This window comes from Coenobita brevimanus, chromosome 27, assembly GCF_032717465.1.
Source record: "Coenobita brevimanus isolate Jiangsu-jjx chromosome 27, ASM3271746v2, whole genome shotgun sequence".
NCBI lineage: Eukaryota > Metazoa > Arthropoda > Malacostraca > Decapoda > Coenobitidae > Coenobita > Coenobita brevimanus.
The window spans coordinates 413,470-430,834 of NC_136980.1; the positions used below are offsets into that span (position 1 = coordinate 413,470).

At 41.7% G+C, this 17,365-nt stretch overlaps 2 protein-coding genes across 2 annotated transcripts; both read right to left on the reverse strand.

The window, feature by feature from the left end:
- Positions 1-314: 314 nt before the first annotated feature.
- Positions 315-12,643, reverse strand: LOC145394341 (uncharacterized). The gene is made up of 4 exons (XM_080268217.1): positions 12,613-12,643; positions 2,641-2,731; positions 1,199-2,037; positions 315-331 (listed from the first exon to the last, which is right to left on the reverse strand). Exons 1-4 carry the CDS (start codon positions 12,641-12,643, stop codon positions 315-317), a joined length of 978 nt encoding a protein of 325 aa, XP_080124343.1.
- Positions 12,399-17,103, reverse strand: LOC145394544 (dual specificity protein phosphatase 19-like). The gene has a single exon (XM_080268378.1). It carries the CDS (start codon positions 17,101-17,103, stop codon positions 16,492-16,494), a length of 612 nt encoding a protein of 203 aa, XP_080124504.1. The 3' UTR covers positions 12,399-16,491.
- Positions 17,104-17,365: the final 262 nt, after the last annotated feature.

The following is a 17,365-nucleotide window of genomic DNA, read 5'->3' on the forward strand; positions in this document are numbered from 1 at the left end:
ACGCTGTCAGCCAATCCAGCCATATTCTTGTCGGTTAAGTAGGCTTCCCAGTTACCACTCCTTCAGTTTTATTTTGTTATATACACTATCATCTTAAATGTCAGGACCAACTTGCCTAGCCCCGGGCTCCTACGCTCCTCATGGGACAAAGTAGGACTGGATGATGGATGGATGGATAGATGTGTTTGTATTTTCTGTGTTTATGCAACCTTAAAGCCAATACCAAAATTCGAAAAACAGTGTACAAATAAGATGTATTAAGGAAAGGAAAGTATATAGGAAGAAAAAATACCATGCAATAAGACGATAAATCTCTAAGGCACACTGCAAGCTTTGAAACACATTAGGATTAATTAAAAAGTAAGTAGATATTTCCATTTATTGGCACCACTAACAGGACTAATAAATAGTGACAGTAAGAAATAACACTTAAACATAACACTTATAACTTAAAAAATATTTCAGCACACAAGTAGAACATATGATTTTTAGGATGATATTCAAAGAACTTATGATTTTCACCAGCAGTGAAAGCTCTGTTTCCTGGCGTATTTTCGTGGGAGAAAGGTTTGATCTCGGCAGCTGCATAGCATCTGTTATTCACAGAAGAGTAGTTTCTTCATAAAACTCCATGCCAAAAGAATGGCATCAAAGAACATTTCCCAACTAATAATCACAACAGGGCTCTCTGTGACAGCCGCTCACAGAACACAGCAGGCTATTGGTTCTTGATTTCTTTTTTCTTTACTGACATTTGTACTTATGGCCGACTCCAATAACCGATCCGCTGCTGCATGGTGAATATTTCGTGTAAGGTGATCCGAGGTTAAAGTTTCCCGCCAGAAACTTGGAATCCCAATGTTTGTGTGACAATCATAATTTCTGTACTGGTTCTACAGTACGAGAGTTCATATACCTCCATTCTAATTTTTATTTTTCTTGTTTCGGTGTGGTCGAAATGTCGCTAATGTAGTGGTTTTGTTCAGTCAGCAGTATTTTTGTGTATGTATAACTAGAAACCTCATCACCAGCTAATTTTTTGTAGGTAAACAGATGAGTCCCGTTTCTGTGATGCTCTAAACTGTGTACCGATGAAGTATGTCAAGAGAAGGAGTCCTGTCTCAAGTTTGACTGTATGTCCCCCTTTATCTCCCATAGCCGCCTCCACCACCTCCGTAGCCACCACCACCACCACCACCTCCGTATCCACCTCCGCTGCTCCCTCCGTATCCTCCTCCGCTGCTCCCTCCGTATCCTCCTCCGCTACTTCCCCCGTAGCCACCTCCACCGCTTCCTCCGTAGCCACCTCCACCACCTCCGTAGCCACCTCCACCACCTCCGTAGCCACCTCCACCACCTCCGTAGCCGCCTCCGGAACTTCCTCCATATCCGCCAGAACCACCTCCACCGTATCCACCTCCTCCAGAACTTCCTCCATATCCGCCACCTCCAGAACTGCCCCCGTATCCACCTCCACCTCCTCCGTATCCACCTCCGCCTCCTCCGTACCCACCTCCACTGCTTCCTCCGTACCCACCTCCACTGCTTCCTCCGTACCCACCTCCACTGCTTCCTCCGTACCCACCTCCACTGCTTCCTCCGTATCCACCTCCACTGCTTCCTCCGTACCCACCTCCACTGCTTCCTCCATATCCACCTCCACTGCTTCCTCCGTACCCACCTCCACTGCTTCCTCCGTACCCACCTCCACTGCTTCCTCCATATCCACCTCCACTGCTTCCTCCATATCCACCTCCACCTCCTCCCCCGTATCCACCACCACTACTACCTCCGTACCCACCACCTCCAGAACTTCCCCCATATCCGCCTCCTCCGTATCCACCTCCACCCCCTCCGTATCCACCTCCACCACTGCCTCCGTATCCACCTCCACCACTGCCTCCGTATCCACCTCCACCACTGCCTCCGTATCCACCTCCACCACTGCCTCCGTATCCACCTCCACCACTTCCTCCGTATCCGCCTCCACCACCTCCGTATCCACCTCCGGAACTTCCTCCATATCCACCTCCACCACTACCACCATAACCACCTCCACCACTACCACCATAACCACCTGAGCCACCACCACCATAGCCACCACCTCCACCACCTCCGTAGCCTCCTCCTCCACCTCCGTAGCCTCCTCCTCCCCCACCGTATCCCCTTCCACTCCTACCACCACCTGGAAAACAGAAATATATTAGCCTGACATGGACTAAAAGGATTACAATCTATATTTTACTAGGTATGATTAATTAACTCCAGAAAGGTAAACACAGGTAAGTCTGACTCCCCAGGTAAAGGTCTTGCAATTCTCATACATATAACAGAATAAAATTAATAGGCCCTGAGTACCTTCGTGTCTTATGTAGCAACTGTTGTAGAAAGATTTATTTCATGTACTGGATTTAAAGCACTATGCTGGGTTAGGATTAGTGTGTGTGTGTGTGTGTGTGTGTGTGTGTGTGTGTGTGTGTGTGTGTGTGTGTGTGTAGTTTTATGGTGCTTCCAAAACCACGTCTATGGTGATGTGCACATTGTGTAATTAATCACCATCACTCCATTCATGCTGTTGATATGTGCAGTACGGAAAAGGTATATGGTAAGTGTAGACCCATTCATGGCAGTTGGTCTTACCGCCATAGCCGCCACTCCTTTTGGCCCTCCCGCTGTGGGCGTTGACGCAGGCCGACGCCAGCAGCGCCACCGCCATCACCACTGCGCTCCGCTAGGGGGACACCAACACACAAATATTAGTACTTTCACTGAGGACCACGGGAACAGTACTTCAGCTTGGTGAAGGTGCAAGCAGACGCCATGATTTGCACACCACTTTTCTCTAACAAGGCCTTTGAGCCTGTGTTGGGTTACTCACCAAGAATTCTGGAATACCCCGGGGCTGCCGCCGTTACCTTCCCTAGCTGTTATCCTAGATACTCATATTACCTATTAACCCACAAAGAATGGATGGACGCAAAAGTTGAATGGTGCTTAAGTTCATCCATTTCAACTCGACCCTGATTATCGTCTCTTTGCAGCTTATTTCACGTAGCTCATTGGCAGAACAAGACAATGCTATGGCTCTTCATCCTTTCTACAACATTTCATCGTGACTAATACCATATTTCAATGCTAATCTGTCACAACTCAACGTTCAGAATGGAAAGATGGCAGTTTTAGGCCAAGATAAAGTGAACAGAGTATAGATGCTCGCACACCCTGGCACTCGCAGCTAGAAAAGTTATAATCACTAGCCTCTGCAGCGAACTAAGGGGTCAGAAGAAAATATAAGTACTTAGGGTCATGAACACAAATATTAAGTCTTCCCAGTGATCACGCACACAGGCACAAAGTGATCATATTCTCACGCTTTGATACTCTGTGTTGTATTAATCATTACCTGTTATTATCGGCATAGTTTGTATACGGTTGAAGTGGGTGAGCCTCCTTACCCTACACACACACACACACACACACACACACACACACACACACACACACACATTAAACACCTAAACTTTACGAACAGCTTCCACGCACCTCATTTATTCAAAACTTTCCCCACGTCCTACACGATCACACACTTTCGTCCATTTTATTGCAAACTCCGTCAAGCCACACTACACACAGGCCTGGGACTGAAAAGGTTAATTATGGGAACAAATGTAGACTTCCTCATATATAAAGAGATGAATATATTAAGTAAACAAGTGGAATGTCTCCAAAATACCGCTTTGTGATGCCGTAACTTGAATTGCGTATGTACTGTAGGTATTGTGCTGGGAAGAATGAAAAAAGTGTTTAGATGTCGTTCGCTTAGAAAGGATGTAAAGAGAAGGTTGTATGAGGGAGTAGTGGTACCGACTGCGTTATATGGGAGTGAAACATGGAAAATGGGAGTAGATGAGAGGAAGAGATTGAATATAATGGAGATGGGGTGTCTGAGGACCATGCATGGAGTGAGAAACGATGTGGTGCGGGGAACCGGAGTTATGCGAGAGATGGCTAATCGGGTTGAGCAGAGAGTGTTGCGATGGTTTGGAAATATCGAGAGAATGGATGAAGAGCGACTGGTGAAAAAGATAACTGGATCCGATGTGAATGTGAGAGGTGTAAGGCTGAGAGGAAGACCACGAACAGGATGGGTGGACAGTGTGATGAGAGCGATAGATGCGAGAGGGATGTCTGTAAAGTAAGGCAGAGTGGCTGCCCTTGATAGCAATGAATGGAGAGTAATTTGTGAATGCATAAATGGTGACGCGGCCCCGATGGGATGTTTTCCCGCATCTGCTCTAATCAGCTGATCGCGTCAGGTGCGGGTAAAGTATATAATGGGTCCATTATGATGTGGCAGGGGTCAGGCAGCTCTGTTTTCGGGCCCTGCTGCTGATGTCACTGGATTGCACTGCGCAGCTAACCCTCGCGCTGTGTCGTGCGGTGAGGAGTGATCCCTTCTCCCTTAATTATGAAGCTAAGATACGAGTCAATGTGTGTGTGTGGATGAGTAATTTGGTGATTGTGTCGGCCTGTCTCGGTTACCCCCTCTTTGGGGAAAAAAGCCTGGATATATAAATAGGTATAGTTCTTTCACTTTAATTTGGCACATATTTCGTCCTTTAGCAGCTTATTTCACGTAGCTCAGTGGCAGAGAAGGACAAGGCTCTCCAATGCACTTCTTCATTACTTGCAATACATTCCAGTGTTAATGTCTTGTTACATCTCAGAATTCAAGATGGAGAGATGGCAAGTTTAGGGCAAATTAGAGTAAATGGTGTATGTTCATAAAACACCTAGTGGGGAAGGTGTGCCCGCAGATAAGAGAGTAGTGAATACATCTTCCCATGGTGGTGCAGTCCGGTGCATATCATAGCTACCTCGCATTCAAAAGATTCGGAGTTTCGGTACCTATTCCTTTAGAAACCCAGGATCATCCATGGGTAATTCGGTTAATCTATAAATAATAACCAAGTAAACAATGACACTCCCAGAGCTCATACCTCAGCCAACGCCAACAAAATACATTATTCATTTACAGTTATAATATTCCTCTTTCCTAACAGACGAGTACTGTAACAGTCTCACAGTCATTAATTCTACGGTCTTAGTCTGCCCTGTTAGACAATTTCAGGGAGCGCATTCCTCCTGCAGTACCAATAAAATATGTGATTTATTCTCGGAAACGAATCCGACCTACATCCTTGGCAGCATTATACGTGATAGGAAAACCACCAGCCACCTCTAGCAGATTCAAACCATTGCGCGTAAGGCTGTCTTTACCGCTAGGACTGTAAAAATCTATGTGCAGTATGAGAAGTGGTGTGAGAAGTGGTGAGAGAAGTGAGTTACCATGATTGCAGAGGTGTGAAGACCTGACTGGAGGTGAGGGTTCGGAGTCTCGGTATAAATACGCTGGATATATGCACGGTCATAGTCACGTTCACTGGGGTAGTAACCTGGCTCCGCTGGGGGGACGGTGAAGGGAGAGACGGAGGGAACGGAGAGAGGAAGGGAGGGTGAGGGAGTTAGGAAAGGGAGCGGGACGGGGAGAAACTTGGGAAAGGCAGGTGAAGGGAGGAGGGAGAGCGTTGGGAAAAGGAGAGAGAGAGAGGAAAGGGAGAGAGGAGGGGAGGGGAAGAGAGTTAAGAAAGGGAGGAGGGAGGGAAGGGGGGGATTGAGGGAAGGGGGAGAAGGAAAGTGGCAGAATGAGGAAAAAACAAAAAGAAACAATAACGGAAAAAGAAAAAGGGAGGAAAAGAGGAGAAGAGGGAAGGGGAATGAGTTGGAAAATGTAGGGAAAGAGGAAATGGAGGGGAGGGGAGGGGAATGTGACTAAGGAAGGGAGGGAGAGAGTGTTGCGAAAGGGAGGGAAGGAGGGCGGAATTAGGAAAAGGAGGGAGGAAAGGAGAGAAAGACCGTGAGGAGAGAGAGAGAGAGAGAGAGAGGAGGGATAAATGGAGAGGAAGGGGGAGACTGAGGGAGAGAGGGTGATGGAGGGGAGAATCAGGAAAGGAGTGGAAGAGAGGGAGGCATAGGGAGAGAGAGAGAGAGAGAGAGAGAGTATTCATCAGCGAGGCTAATTGGTGATCTCCACATAACTGCATTTCACAGTCACGATGGATATAAGATTAAACAGCTATTGTGATTACAAGAGAAGCATTACCGCTCTCTCTCTCTCTCTCTCTCTCTCTCTCTCTCTCTCTTATATCTACCTACTTGCCTACTTACCTACCTACCTACCACGCCTCATGAGGTCAAGGATGTTTATTTAGTGCAATCCTCTCCCTTCTGAAACTCCGTGATACAAAGTGTGTGTGTGTGTGTGTGTGTGTGTGTGTGTGTGTGTGTGTGTCATCGTGGGTGCACATCACTTCCCAGTTATCTGCACGTCACTTAAGTTACCCACACATGGCTCCTCTCCAGTTGCATCAACACTACTTCACAATTTCAATATATTCGGTGTTGGTGAGGGAGCCTTCGTGTGGTGGCATCGATATGAATGGGTGGTGGAGCTGCCCGGCTATAACATTCTTCATTTTTCTCTCTGTCCCCCAAAAGGAGGATGGTGGATTGCAGAAGGGTAGACTCATTCTATAATCCACTGTGTTCACCTTTCATACGAACCTGGGCTACGCTCCAACTACTATACTGCTACTACTACTACTACTGCTACTACTACTATGGCTACTACGAGTACTACTGCTATTACTACTACTACTACTAGTCTATTGCTACTACTTCTGCTAATACTAGTCTACTGCTGCTGCTACTGCTACTACTACTACTACCACCACCACTGCAACTACTATTATTATCCTCCCACTACTATTACTAGCCTACTACTACTAATACTAGTCTACTATTATTATTACTACTACAGGTACTACTACGACTACTATTAGTCTGCTACTGCTACTACTGCTACTACCACCACCTCCACCACTATTACCACATCATTCTAAGTACTGGAACAAACTGCTCATATATTTTTACCTAACTTAGTCATTAGATTGAGCAACTTGCAGTCTTGAAACTCGTTCTTGAGAGCACTAGGGACCGTATTCTTATCGGCTGAGGATGCTCCGTTACACTTTTTCCTAAGCGATTTAGTTTGCTTATTGCACCATACTGTACTTTTTATGTATAGATCCTTCTAATATTGCCATAGTCTGAAAAAATAAAGTATAAAAGGATAGTAACCATACCCATATCCTAAAACAAATCGCGAAGGAAGAGGTGTTAGGGAGCTTCCTCTCGACGCGAATACGAGCCTTGGTTTATAATGTCACAAAATTCTCGTCATTTTAACTTGGTCTAGAACTACCATCTCTTCGTCTTGAATGCTGAGCTGTAACAAGAGATTAACACTGGAAGATGGAGCCAGTCACGAGTGCTATGGTATTGTTTGAAATCATTTTCATATTCAGAGGCAGCTGTTAACCTCCTATATGCAAGAGAGAGAGAGAGAGAGAGAGATAGGGAGGCGAAGGTTAGAGCTTCCTATACCTACGAGCAAACGGCCCTGTAATACGGATTTTGTTGACATCTTTATTATTCATATTCTACGTTTTTTATTTTATTTTTTCATGGCTGCACCAGATGAATAAGCAGAGGAAGCTTCAGAAATACGAGGATGTGCACTTTCTTTTTCTTTTTTTCTTTTTTTTGGACTGTTGCAAGACAGGATTGCAGTCACCAAGTTTTCTAACGTAATCCACAGGGCAACACTGAACACATTCACTATAGTCTGGTGTAATCAAAAATGTCATTTAATGATAATGAGTCTGTCATGTAACGTTAGCTTTAATAGGCTGTGTGACAAAGTGAATTCTAATTCTAACAATATTTGCAATTTGGTTATGAGAATACACGTTGACACACACACACACACACACACACACACACACACACACACACGCACACACACACATCTCTCCCTCTCTCTCTCTCTCTCTCTGTATTTATTAATCTATTTTTTCATATCACTAGCCAGGGAAGGGAGGTTGTAATAACCCCCGTTTCTGCCCCGGCGAGCCTTGCCTATGAGAGGATTTTCTTTTTTGCCTGAATGGTATAAGGTCCGCACTTTTTTTTTTTTTTCTAGAGGTAAAAGGTGTGCCACGGAGGGGTGAAAGTATATCATACAGAATGTAATGCTGTATACCAATAAAATATATATATTTTTTAATAATTATGCGTTTAGTGTCCATCATTCACTCACTTGGTAGACTATAGTGCTACCTTGTGCTACCTTCAGGTGACTCTACTCTGAGTGACAAGCCAAATGGTAGCCCACGAAACCATTTACAGTACTATAGCCTACTGTGTGGCAACCATGTGACCAAATGACTGCCAAGTTGTCTAGTGAATTAGGAGGCTTGAAGCGGATGTGGCACATAAGTGTGTATTCATTTTTTTTTTTTTTCATAAAATCGCTCGGGGAAGAGTAATTGGTCACTTTTTCCTTAAATGTTTGAAGTATGTAACCTAGCCCCGGGACCCTACGCTCCCGAATTGGATGATAAAAGGCTGGGTGAAAGAAAATAGATACACAGTATTTTACAACCAGGGTGTCCAAGAAAATATTCGTTTTTCACCTGAGTCACAGTACGTATTGTTTCTGCGTTTTTAAATTATTCCACAAAGGCACGAAGGCGTAAAATAGTATCTACTGTACTTCACTCTGATGACATATTTAATCTCGCTGCCTTCAGATGATTTTAAGCAGCTTAGGAGAGACTTCGAACTGCAAGGATTAGAGAGATACAGGTCTTTCCTGAACTGGGAAAAAAAAAAATCGTTTGGAGGTCGAAAGAATAAAATAAAAATTGCAATATCATGGTGAAGGGGTTGAGGATTTCTGCAATATACATCGATATAGCTTACAAAATCATAATATAGCGTATTTTCTTCTTTTTTACGTGGTGATGGAAGTGGGCCACTCTCATCATAAATCGTGGTTGCATGAAATTCGTCGAGTCACTTATGAAGTATGAATGAGTCTCCCAAGTTACTAGTCAGATCGACCCTCCAGTACCTGTCCAGTACGCCTATAGCACTTGCTAAGAGCAGTGCTGACAGCAGTTATGAAATCTTCGTTAAAAAAAAAAAAAATCATCATCGTCATCATCCGGACCTCCTTTCCCACCCCAGGGCAGGGTGAGGAGTAGCAATCTCCAGACGGCCCAGATTTGCCCAGTCCAATGGGCCACGCTTCCATTCACTCATCATGCAAGCCCCCAGAATCCTGGCTCTATCGGATACTCCAAAAACATTCACACGTTCTGTAGCTTCACATAAACGTATCCAATTGAGTCAATCCGGACGCTGCCACGTTAGAAAGGGGTGCCAAATCCCTGATCATACATTTCTCCTCACAACAATCATCCAGCCAGTTCGATCTCTTGTCAGTTCCCTAGCCTCACCGACTTCCAAACCTCACTTCCTCACACACTCATCCACCCTATCTCTCCACCTTCTTGGCCTACCTCGTCTCCTCCCTCCTTCAAATTCGCTCGCATATACCTTTTTCACTACTATTTTTATCCATTCTCTCCACATGACCATGCCATCTCAGTAAATCTCTTCGATTCTGGTGTCCACCGACTTCCTCATTCCACATCTTTCACGAATCACGTTATTTCGTATCCTATCCACCCTCTTTACTCCACATACATTCCTCAACAGTCCCATCTCAACTGCTCTTACTCTTGACTTTCATTTTCATGCCACACCATAGTGTCACATCCATATGTTAAAGTTGGCACTAACACTCCTTCATGTAAGCCTCGTGCAGCTGCAACACTCAAGCCTCTGTTTCTTATCAAGGCCTTCATTGCACCGGCTACTTTTCTTCCTTGTGTCACTCTACTTTCAACTTCTTTTGCACATTTGCCTCGCTTTTCCATCACTGTACCCAGGTATTTGAGCTCACTCACCACTTCCAGTATCTCTCCTTTCACTGTTACATCGCACTGGGAGTCACCTTCTCTCTCAGTAACCATCACTTTACTCTTTTCTACATTTGCCCTCAAGGCACGACGCTCACAGACATCAGCAAAACTCTGCACTAGCCTATCAAGTTCTTGTCCAGTACTTGCAAGCAGTACTGCATCATCAGCATGCAACAAATTTGTGATATTCCATCCATCGCCGTTCATTACCAACGCCATCCCTCTCTCCATTACTTGTGTTTTTACTTCTCTCATCACCCCATTCATATATACATTGAACAACCATGGGTACATCACACAACCTTGTCGCACGCCCACACCGATCGTGAACCATTCACTTAGATGCCTATTAACCCTTACACATGCTTCACTACCATCAGAAAAACTTTTGACGGCACCTAACAGCTTACCATCTACACCGTACATGCTCAAAACCTTCCAGAATCCTTCTCTGTCCACTTTTCGTATGCTTTTTCCAGATCCATGAATGTCATAAGCACCTTATGATCCTTCTCACAAGCCTTCTCTGCTGTCTGTCTCACTGCAAATATTTGATCCACCAGTCTGACTAACCTATAGGCCATCAACTGAGCTGAAAGGGAACATGAATTTTCTTTTGGGTAAGAATATAAAAAAGAAAGTGCTTGACAGATGTAAGTTGCATGGCCTTAATATATTACGGCTTCTCTAAAGCCGTTAAAGTCTATGGGAGCGAAGCACCTCGCTCCCAAAAATCGTTAATGAGAAACAGACCGACAGGGTCGCTCTTGCAGATGCTCCCTTTAAAAAAAAAAAAGTGCTGTATACTGGTCAGAATTCCTTTATCCCCCAAACTGCTTCTCTTTGGAACTTGCTTCCCCAGAATTGTTTCCCCCCAAACTTCATTCAGCTTGCAGCAGCTCGAGTCGAAGTGTAACCGATTTTTTGTGAATTTAGGACACCTGTAAGCTGGTGTATGGAGTTTTTAAATAGTTAATTTGTTTTTTCCCTTCCTCTGTTCATCTTTAAAAAAAAAATCTGTACGCCACTTCCTCCTCCTAACTTTTCTCTTAGTAACCCTCCTTCTGCCTTCCTCCTCAAGGTGAAAGTAAAATCTCTATTCCCCAGGCATTATACTGGTGCGGACATGTTATTGTGTGGTAGTAGTGATTATTAGGAATGGAAGTGCACAGGAGTTACCACTTTTTTAATGTGTTCTGGCTGGCACACACGTTGTACACACATGCAAATACAATATCTCTACTGCAATTGGAAATACAAGAAAAGGAAAACTGCAATGGATATCTGCAGTTAAGGTTTGTGCCATGTCACCACTCCACCCACACAAACCTGAAAGAACACATCCCTAGGGCGTTGTATCCTCTGAGACATCACCAGTATTGGTGGGATATTGACCAGATGTCTTCCTCGCTCATACTGGATCCTTTATTCCCCTGCAGGGATTATTCTTAGTCATGACTATTTATGCTCCAAAGAAAGTCCTGTGCAGTATTTTTTACTCATTTACAGTGGTGTGACAACCAAGTATACTTTCTTTGATATTACTCATTGCACATATTTTTCATGTTTGTAAGGAGTGGGTCATTTACTGAAGTGAATGTTATCTGGTATTAACAAATGCTTGAAGTATATCTGTAACTACAGTAATGAGGGATGCAGTGGCTAGTGCAATCAGAGCATCTCCCACACACACAGCTTGAAAGAGGATCCACTGAAGGAGGCTGAAGGCACAACTTGTGTTTGTAGGTCAAAAACTGGGAATGAACTTTCAGATCGCCAGTATGATCCATCTTCTCATCCTGTGTGATGTGCTGGTAGTGGTTGGTGGATGACATCAACAGATACAGCACTGACAAATATAGATGATCTTCCTGGATCAGCTGTGTCAGTCTAGCATTGACTGTGGTGCACATGTTCCTCACCTTCAACCTCCCAACACCATCACCTCACTCATCTTTCTACCAACTGTAGTCTCATCTGCCATTTCCTCTCGTTACTGACTGCCTTATTAGTGGGACACCCGCAGTCAAGTCAACAACTGGCAAGGTTTTACTCAGCATCTATCTCACATTTTTGGAAACTGATGGCTTCTCTGATACATGAAGGATGTTTTATCTAGTCAAAGAAACTGATCTACTGTACATACATAAAGTTTATTACAATTTTAATCATACCATAATTTGAAAATTCACATTCTTTTGTAGCAGAAATTATACAGGAAATACTGTACTTTGTTAAACAGCAAGGATCAGCTAGCCTGGGTTTTACTAATATAAGATTAAGATTAATGACAATGCATTAGAAATGAGGCACAATGTATGGTGTGTTAATAGCTGGTATTCATGAAGATACAGTATGTATCATTTAACATTTTCACCACAACGTCTCTTCAAATAATGTAAAGACCATCAAGAAACATGCCAAACATTACGTCTTAAAAAAAAAAAATCATATCTACCAGTCGCATACTTTATTATGCCCCAAATTGTCATAACCAGTCCCTGCTATACAAACATCTGGGTCATGCCAATAAAATTTAATACAGAAGACTGCAAAAGCAATCATTCCAAGACTACTATAATAGCATATGCCTAATACCTAATTTGTCCTTTCAAGAATGGGTGATCGCCTCAGCTAAATAAAACCTATCTGATGGTACCTGGAATAACATCCTGATGTGTCCAAGCCATCCCTTAGAGATTACGAGAATGAGTTAATGAACAGATACATTAAAAAATATGCATGAACACTGCACTTCACATAGCATCATCACATCACATCACTATCCAGTTATGAGATCTACAAAAGGCAATTTTATTAAGTCACATTTGAAGTCCAAGCTCCTTATAAATAAGACTGACAGGGCACAGACACTGAATTTTGGTACATTGTTATGAGGATGTGTAGAAATGGTAACAGCCATTCCCATATAATTCCTTGTAAGGTATATCTGCCCAAGGATTGACTACCTTAGTACAGTATTAAGATATTGATCCCTTAGCTAGGACATGTCTTCTGGTAGGACTGACTGACAATGCTAAAGTTCTTCCGGTAATTAATTTGTTTAAAGTCAAAATTTTCAACACATTTCTCACCTTTTCTCACCATTTGTATAATCATTACCACAACTTTTGTCTTTTTTTTTTTTTCTTTTAAATACTGTTCTCTACATCATAAAGGTGAGTAACCTCAAGGGTCTGATAGTCAAGGGGTTAAGGGTAGATCACCAACCTCCTCTCTTGGTGGCACTATTGAAAAGCCTCTTCAAGTTTCACACCAATGTGCACAAGGCCCATATCTGCTATTCCATCTGGTGCTCTGAATCACTGCACCACCATCAAACAATGAAGTAATGGCACCTGGAACCCCAGGCTCATCTGAATGTGAACCCATTGGACTGCAGGGTGAAGTTACCCTTCTCCTGTAGTCCACTATTTTCCTTTTGGGGGATAGGGAGAGAACTGTGGGACATTTGTATGACCAGGCAGTGGAGCCACCCAATCATATCATGAAGGTATCCCTCTCCAGCACCAAGCAGGGAAGTAAACGACATTAATGCAGCACAGTAATGAGATCAAATGTGAGAAAAACTTGTCCTTGTCCTACAGCATCTTAAAGTCACAGCACATCTCTTCACAAAATTTCTGAACACTTCAACCATAGCATTTTTTTTTGTTCATCCACATTTTAATACTCACATAAACTTTATCTCTGTCCCTTAATTTCTACTCCATCATTTAATTTTGCTTCCAAATTTGCATATGCAAAGATTAGAAGTACGGCTGATGAGTATCTTGACAAATTTTAAAAAGAATTAACAACTGTATTTTTAAAAGCGAGAACAGGGAGGTGCAGAAATGCCCCCAACTTCTGAGTTACTTACATAACATTTTTAATTATCAACTCCTATATGGTGACAGCTTGTAGTTTACTCTTGCTAAAGGCAAGAGGAAAAAAATTACCATCTCTTCATCTTCATATGTGCGCTGTAACAACGGATTAACCCTTGAATATGGTGCTAATCACAAAGAAGTGTTACAGGAAATAAGCTACAAAAGGACAAAAATCCTAGTTAAAATGAATAGGCTGTAATACTATACCAGACAATTTCATTCCGCTTTGGAAAGCACCACAGTAATGAAGGGGTTAATGAAGGTTATGTCAAACCCCTCCAGATTTAAAATCTCTCTTAAACTGAATAAAAATATTTGTTAATAAAAGTAAAATCATCATTATTATCACCATCATCATCATCTTCATCATTAGCATCCAGACCTCCTTTCCCACCCTTGAGATGGATGAAGAAATAATAATAATAATAATAATAATAATAATAAAAATAATAATACTGTAATAATAATAATAATAATTCTGAAGAAGTCAAGCATTTTCAACTGTGTGCAATAACCTGAATGATGATGGGTAAGAGATACTATAAATATCTTACGTATATAGTAGTGAATACTCGAAGGTAATAGATTTTCACTTAGTAGTCACTCAATAGCTCCTTCTACATCAGTTAACACAATACATCTACAATATTATGTTCATTTGTGCACACAGAGAAAGATACATACAAAAAAAATAATGATAATAAACAAGTAAACTAAAACAAAATAAAAGTCTGAGGGTACATTAACACCAAACATCGCTAGTCAACATGAAATCGCTAATACCACAAGAACACAAGTTTCAAGATCAACTTGCAAGATAACATTCCTCTACAATACACTGTCCTAAAGTTTTTCTGCAGTTTTCAACATACCTCTATATTCCATTCCCCCCCCCCCCAGGGCTTGAAAATAAAAGTAACAACCCACAAGTCAATGTGCCATATGCCTGAATTTAATTCCTTCAGTCAAATGACATATTTCTGCTTTTATTCTTACTACTTCTGGATAGTTATACTCAGTTTAGGAGATTTTTTGGAGTGGAAGGGTTAGATATAACATTAATTAACCTTTTTAATAACAGAGATCCTTCCTACGTTGCATAAAAAAATGATCTAGTTGTAGCAAAAATAAAAATGAAAAATACATCATTGTAGTGAAGGTATTAAAAAAAAAAAAAATAAAAAAAAAAAAATAAAAAAAAAAATTAGTTTTGAGCCGCTGGGCCATGTAAATATTAAAACTGGCAAACTGTCTGTCTTTACATAAATCCACCATATGTGCAGGCATAATGCTCGTCAAGTGAAATACCGGTAACTTCAATCGTTTCCCTGTGGTTGGTGTACTCAGGTATTTTAGTCAAGCTAACATTTTACAGTTTTGTTTTATTGAGAAAACTTCACAGTCAAAGGCTTTAAAAACTACCTCAAAGGTTTATGTTTAGAATGACACCAGACCATTTTGTTCAGCAGCCTACGTGTAGCGTGAGACATGTTTTTTGTTCAAATCTGCGAGGTTAAAAGCACCAAAATACACCTATCTGAGATTTAAGATTAATTGTATAATGAATCCCATGGAACTTTAAAATGAGGAACAGGTGGTTCGACAGCAATTAATATTCAAACAATTTTAGGTGAAGATTAACTGTGGTCTGCAGACAGACATCTACTGCACTAAGCAGTAATTCAGACTGCATAATGTACTGTATTGTGCTGTTTTGTCATTTCAGGTATTGTAATACAAAACACCAAAATGTGATACCATATTTGCACTTACATCACTGAGTGGCCCATATATCAAAATATTTCATCAAATGTTCCAAAGTGGTAGGCGTAAAGATACTTTTTACAGGAAATACAGAATAATCTTACGATAACTTTCCCTGCACAGAAAGGATGGAGACAGTGTTAGGTACAAACATTAAACACATTCCATATCATGGATGCTGTATAATAATAAAGCACTCTGCATATAAGACCAAAATAACTGAAAGGAAATTAGTCAAGAAATCATACTGCATGATTCCTATTGTCATACCGAACAAAAGAAACAGTTATTTTTCTTTCCTAGTACAGTAGCTTAATTTAATAAATTATATCACTATTATGTGATCTATAACCAAACAATTTAATTCATACTGGTTAAAAGTTTCTATACAATATATTAATATCTTAACTAGTTGCTGATCATGCTCAACAATACTTTATTAATCTAATGGTCAATACCAATTATTAATGTAAGTTTCTGCTCCACTGAAATTATATCTTCAATTTACTTATCTACAGATTACAAAATACTGCCAATGTTAGCTTCAATATCAATACTGCCAACGTTCAATCAAGTTACAGTAATCTTTTTCAAAGGAAAAATCAGATACTATGATATTGAAATGACTGAATCCAGTCCTGCAGTCTACAGTGATGATAATACAGTATAAAAGTGTTGCTGCAGCACAGAATAACTACTATGCTGTACTGAATATCTCATAAAAAAACAAACTCAAGATTTATGATGTAAAACTAACAGCTTTTAGCTCCAAGCTAACACAAATGTGGCTTAGGGATAGAAACTGGTGATTTAGCACAGGAATTACATGCCTGATTACTAAGTGTAAACTTTATTTTGGTCAAGGACTGAAGTTTTCTTAATCAGGTCCGGGACAATCTGGCCTCATACTCATTCAATTGAGCCATGAAACCTGAATTAGGACAGATAAATGGTCGCTTAGCCTTAATGAAAGTTAAAGCTTCAGTTTTACTCATGCCATAGTGACGCATGAGGTAGGCGGCCACCACAGTGGCTGCACGTGACACACCAGCATTGCAATGAACCAGAACCCGTCCTCCTGATGTCACCCCACTGTGCATATAGTCACAACATTCATCAAGTATATCAATGATGCGATAACTTGGTGTGTCCAGTGCTGAAATGGTCTTGTATGTAAACCAGCCTTCAAACAGGTTAATGACACCTGTGGCCACATTGAGAATATGAGTCACTCTGTTATTAGTGAGGATATCCAGGTCATGGGCCACATCCTGTGAGCCAAGCATCACCTGGTCCAGCACGTGGCAAAACCGCAGATCTGGCTTTGTGTCCACCACAAAGCCTGGGCCTGCTGAGGTCACTGGGGAGACTCTGTGTGATCCATCAGGCAGCACCTCCTCCATTCGAGTAAGGCCATCAGGGGTGGTCACTTGGGTGTGGGTGTGGCGCAGTGACCTACGCTTTGCTGACAGTTGTTGTGCTAGGTCAGACATTTCTGCACAAGGCACAGGTATCAGGAAAAGGCACGGCAACTGGATTTTCTAAAAGCACCAAATTCTGTATTAATATCTTGTTACATTCACAACATCTAACAGCCGGCTTTGAATATCAAAAATATATTATTTAGTAGTCAATGTAACTGGATCTTAATAAATAAGGCTGGAAAAAAAATAAAAAATAATAATAATAATAATAATGTCTATTATCAAGACAGTGCATACCACTAAAGACTAAATTCTCATAGCTACATCATTA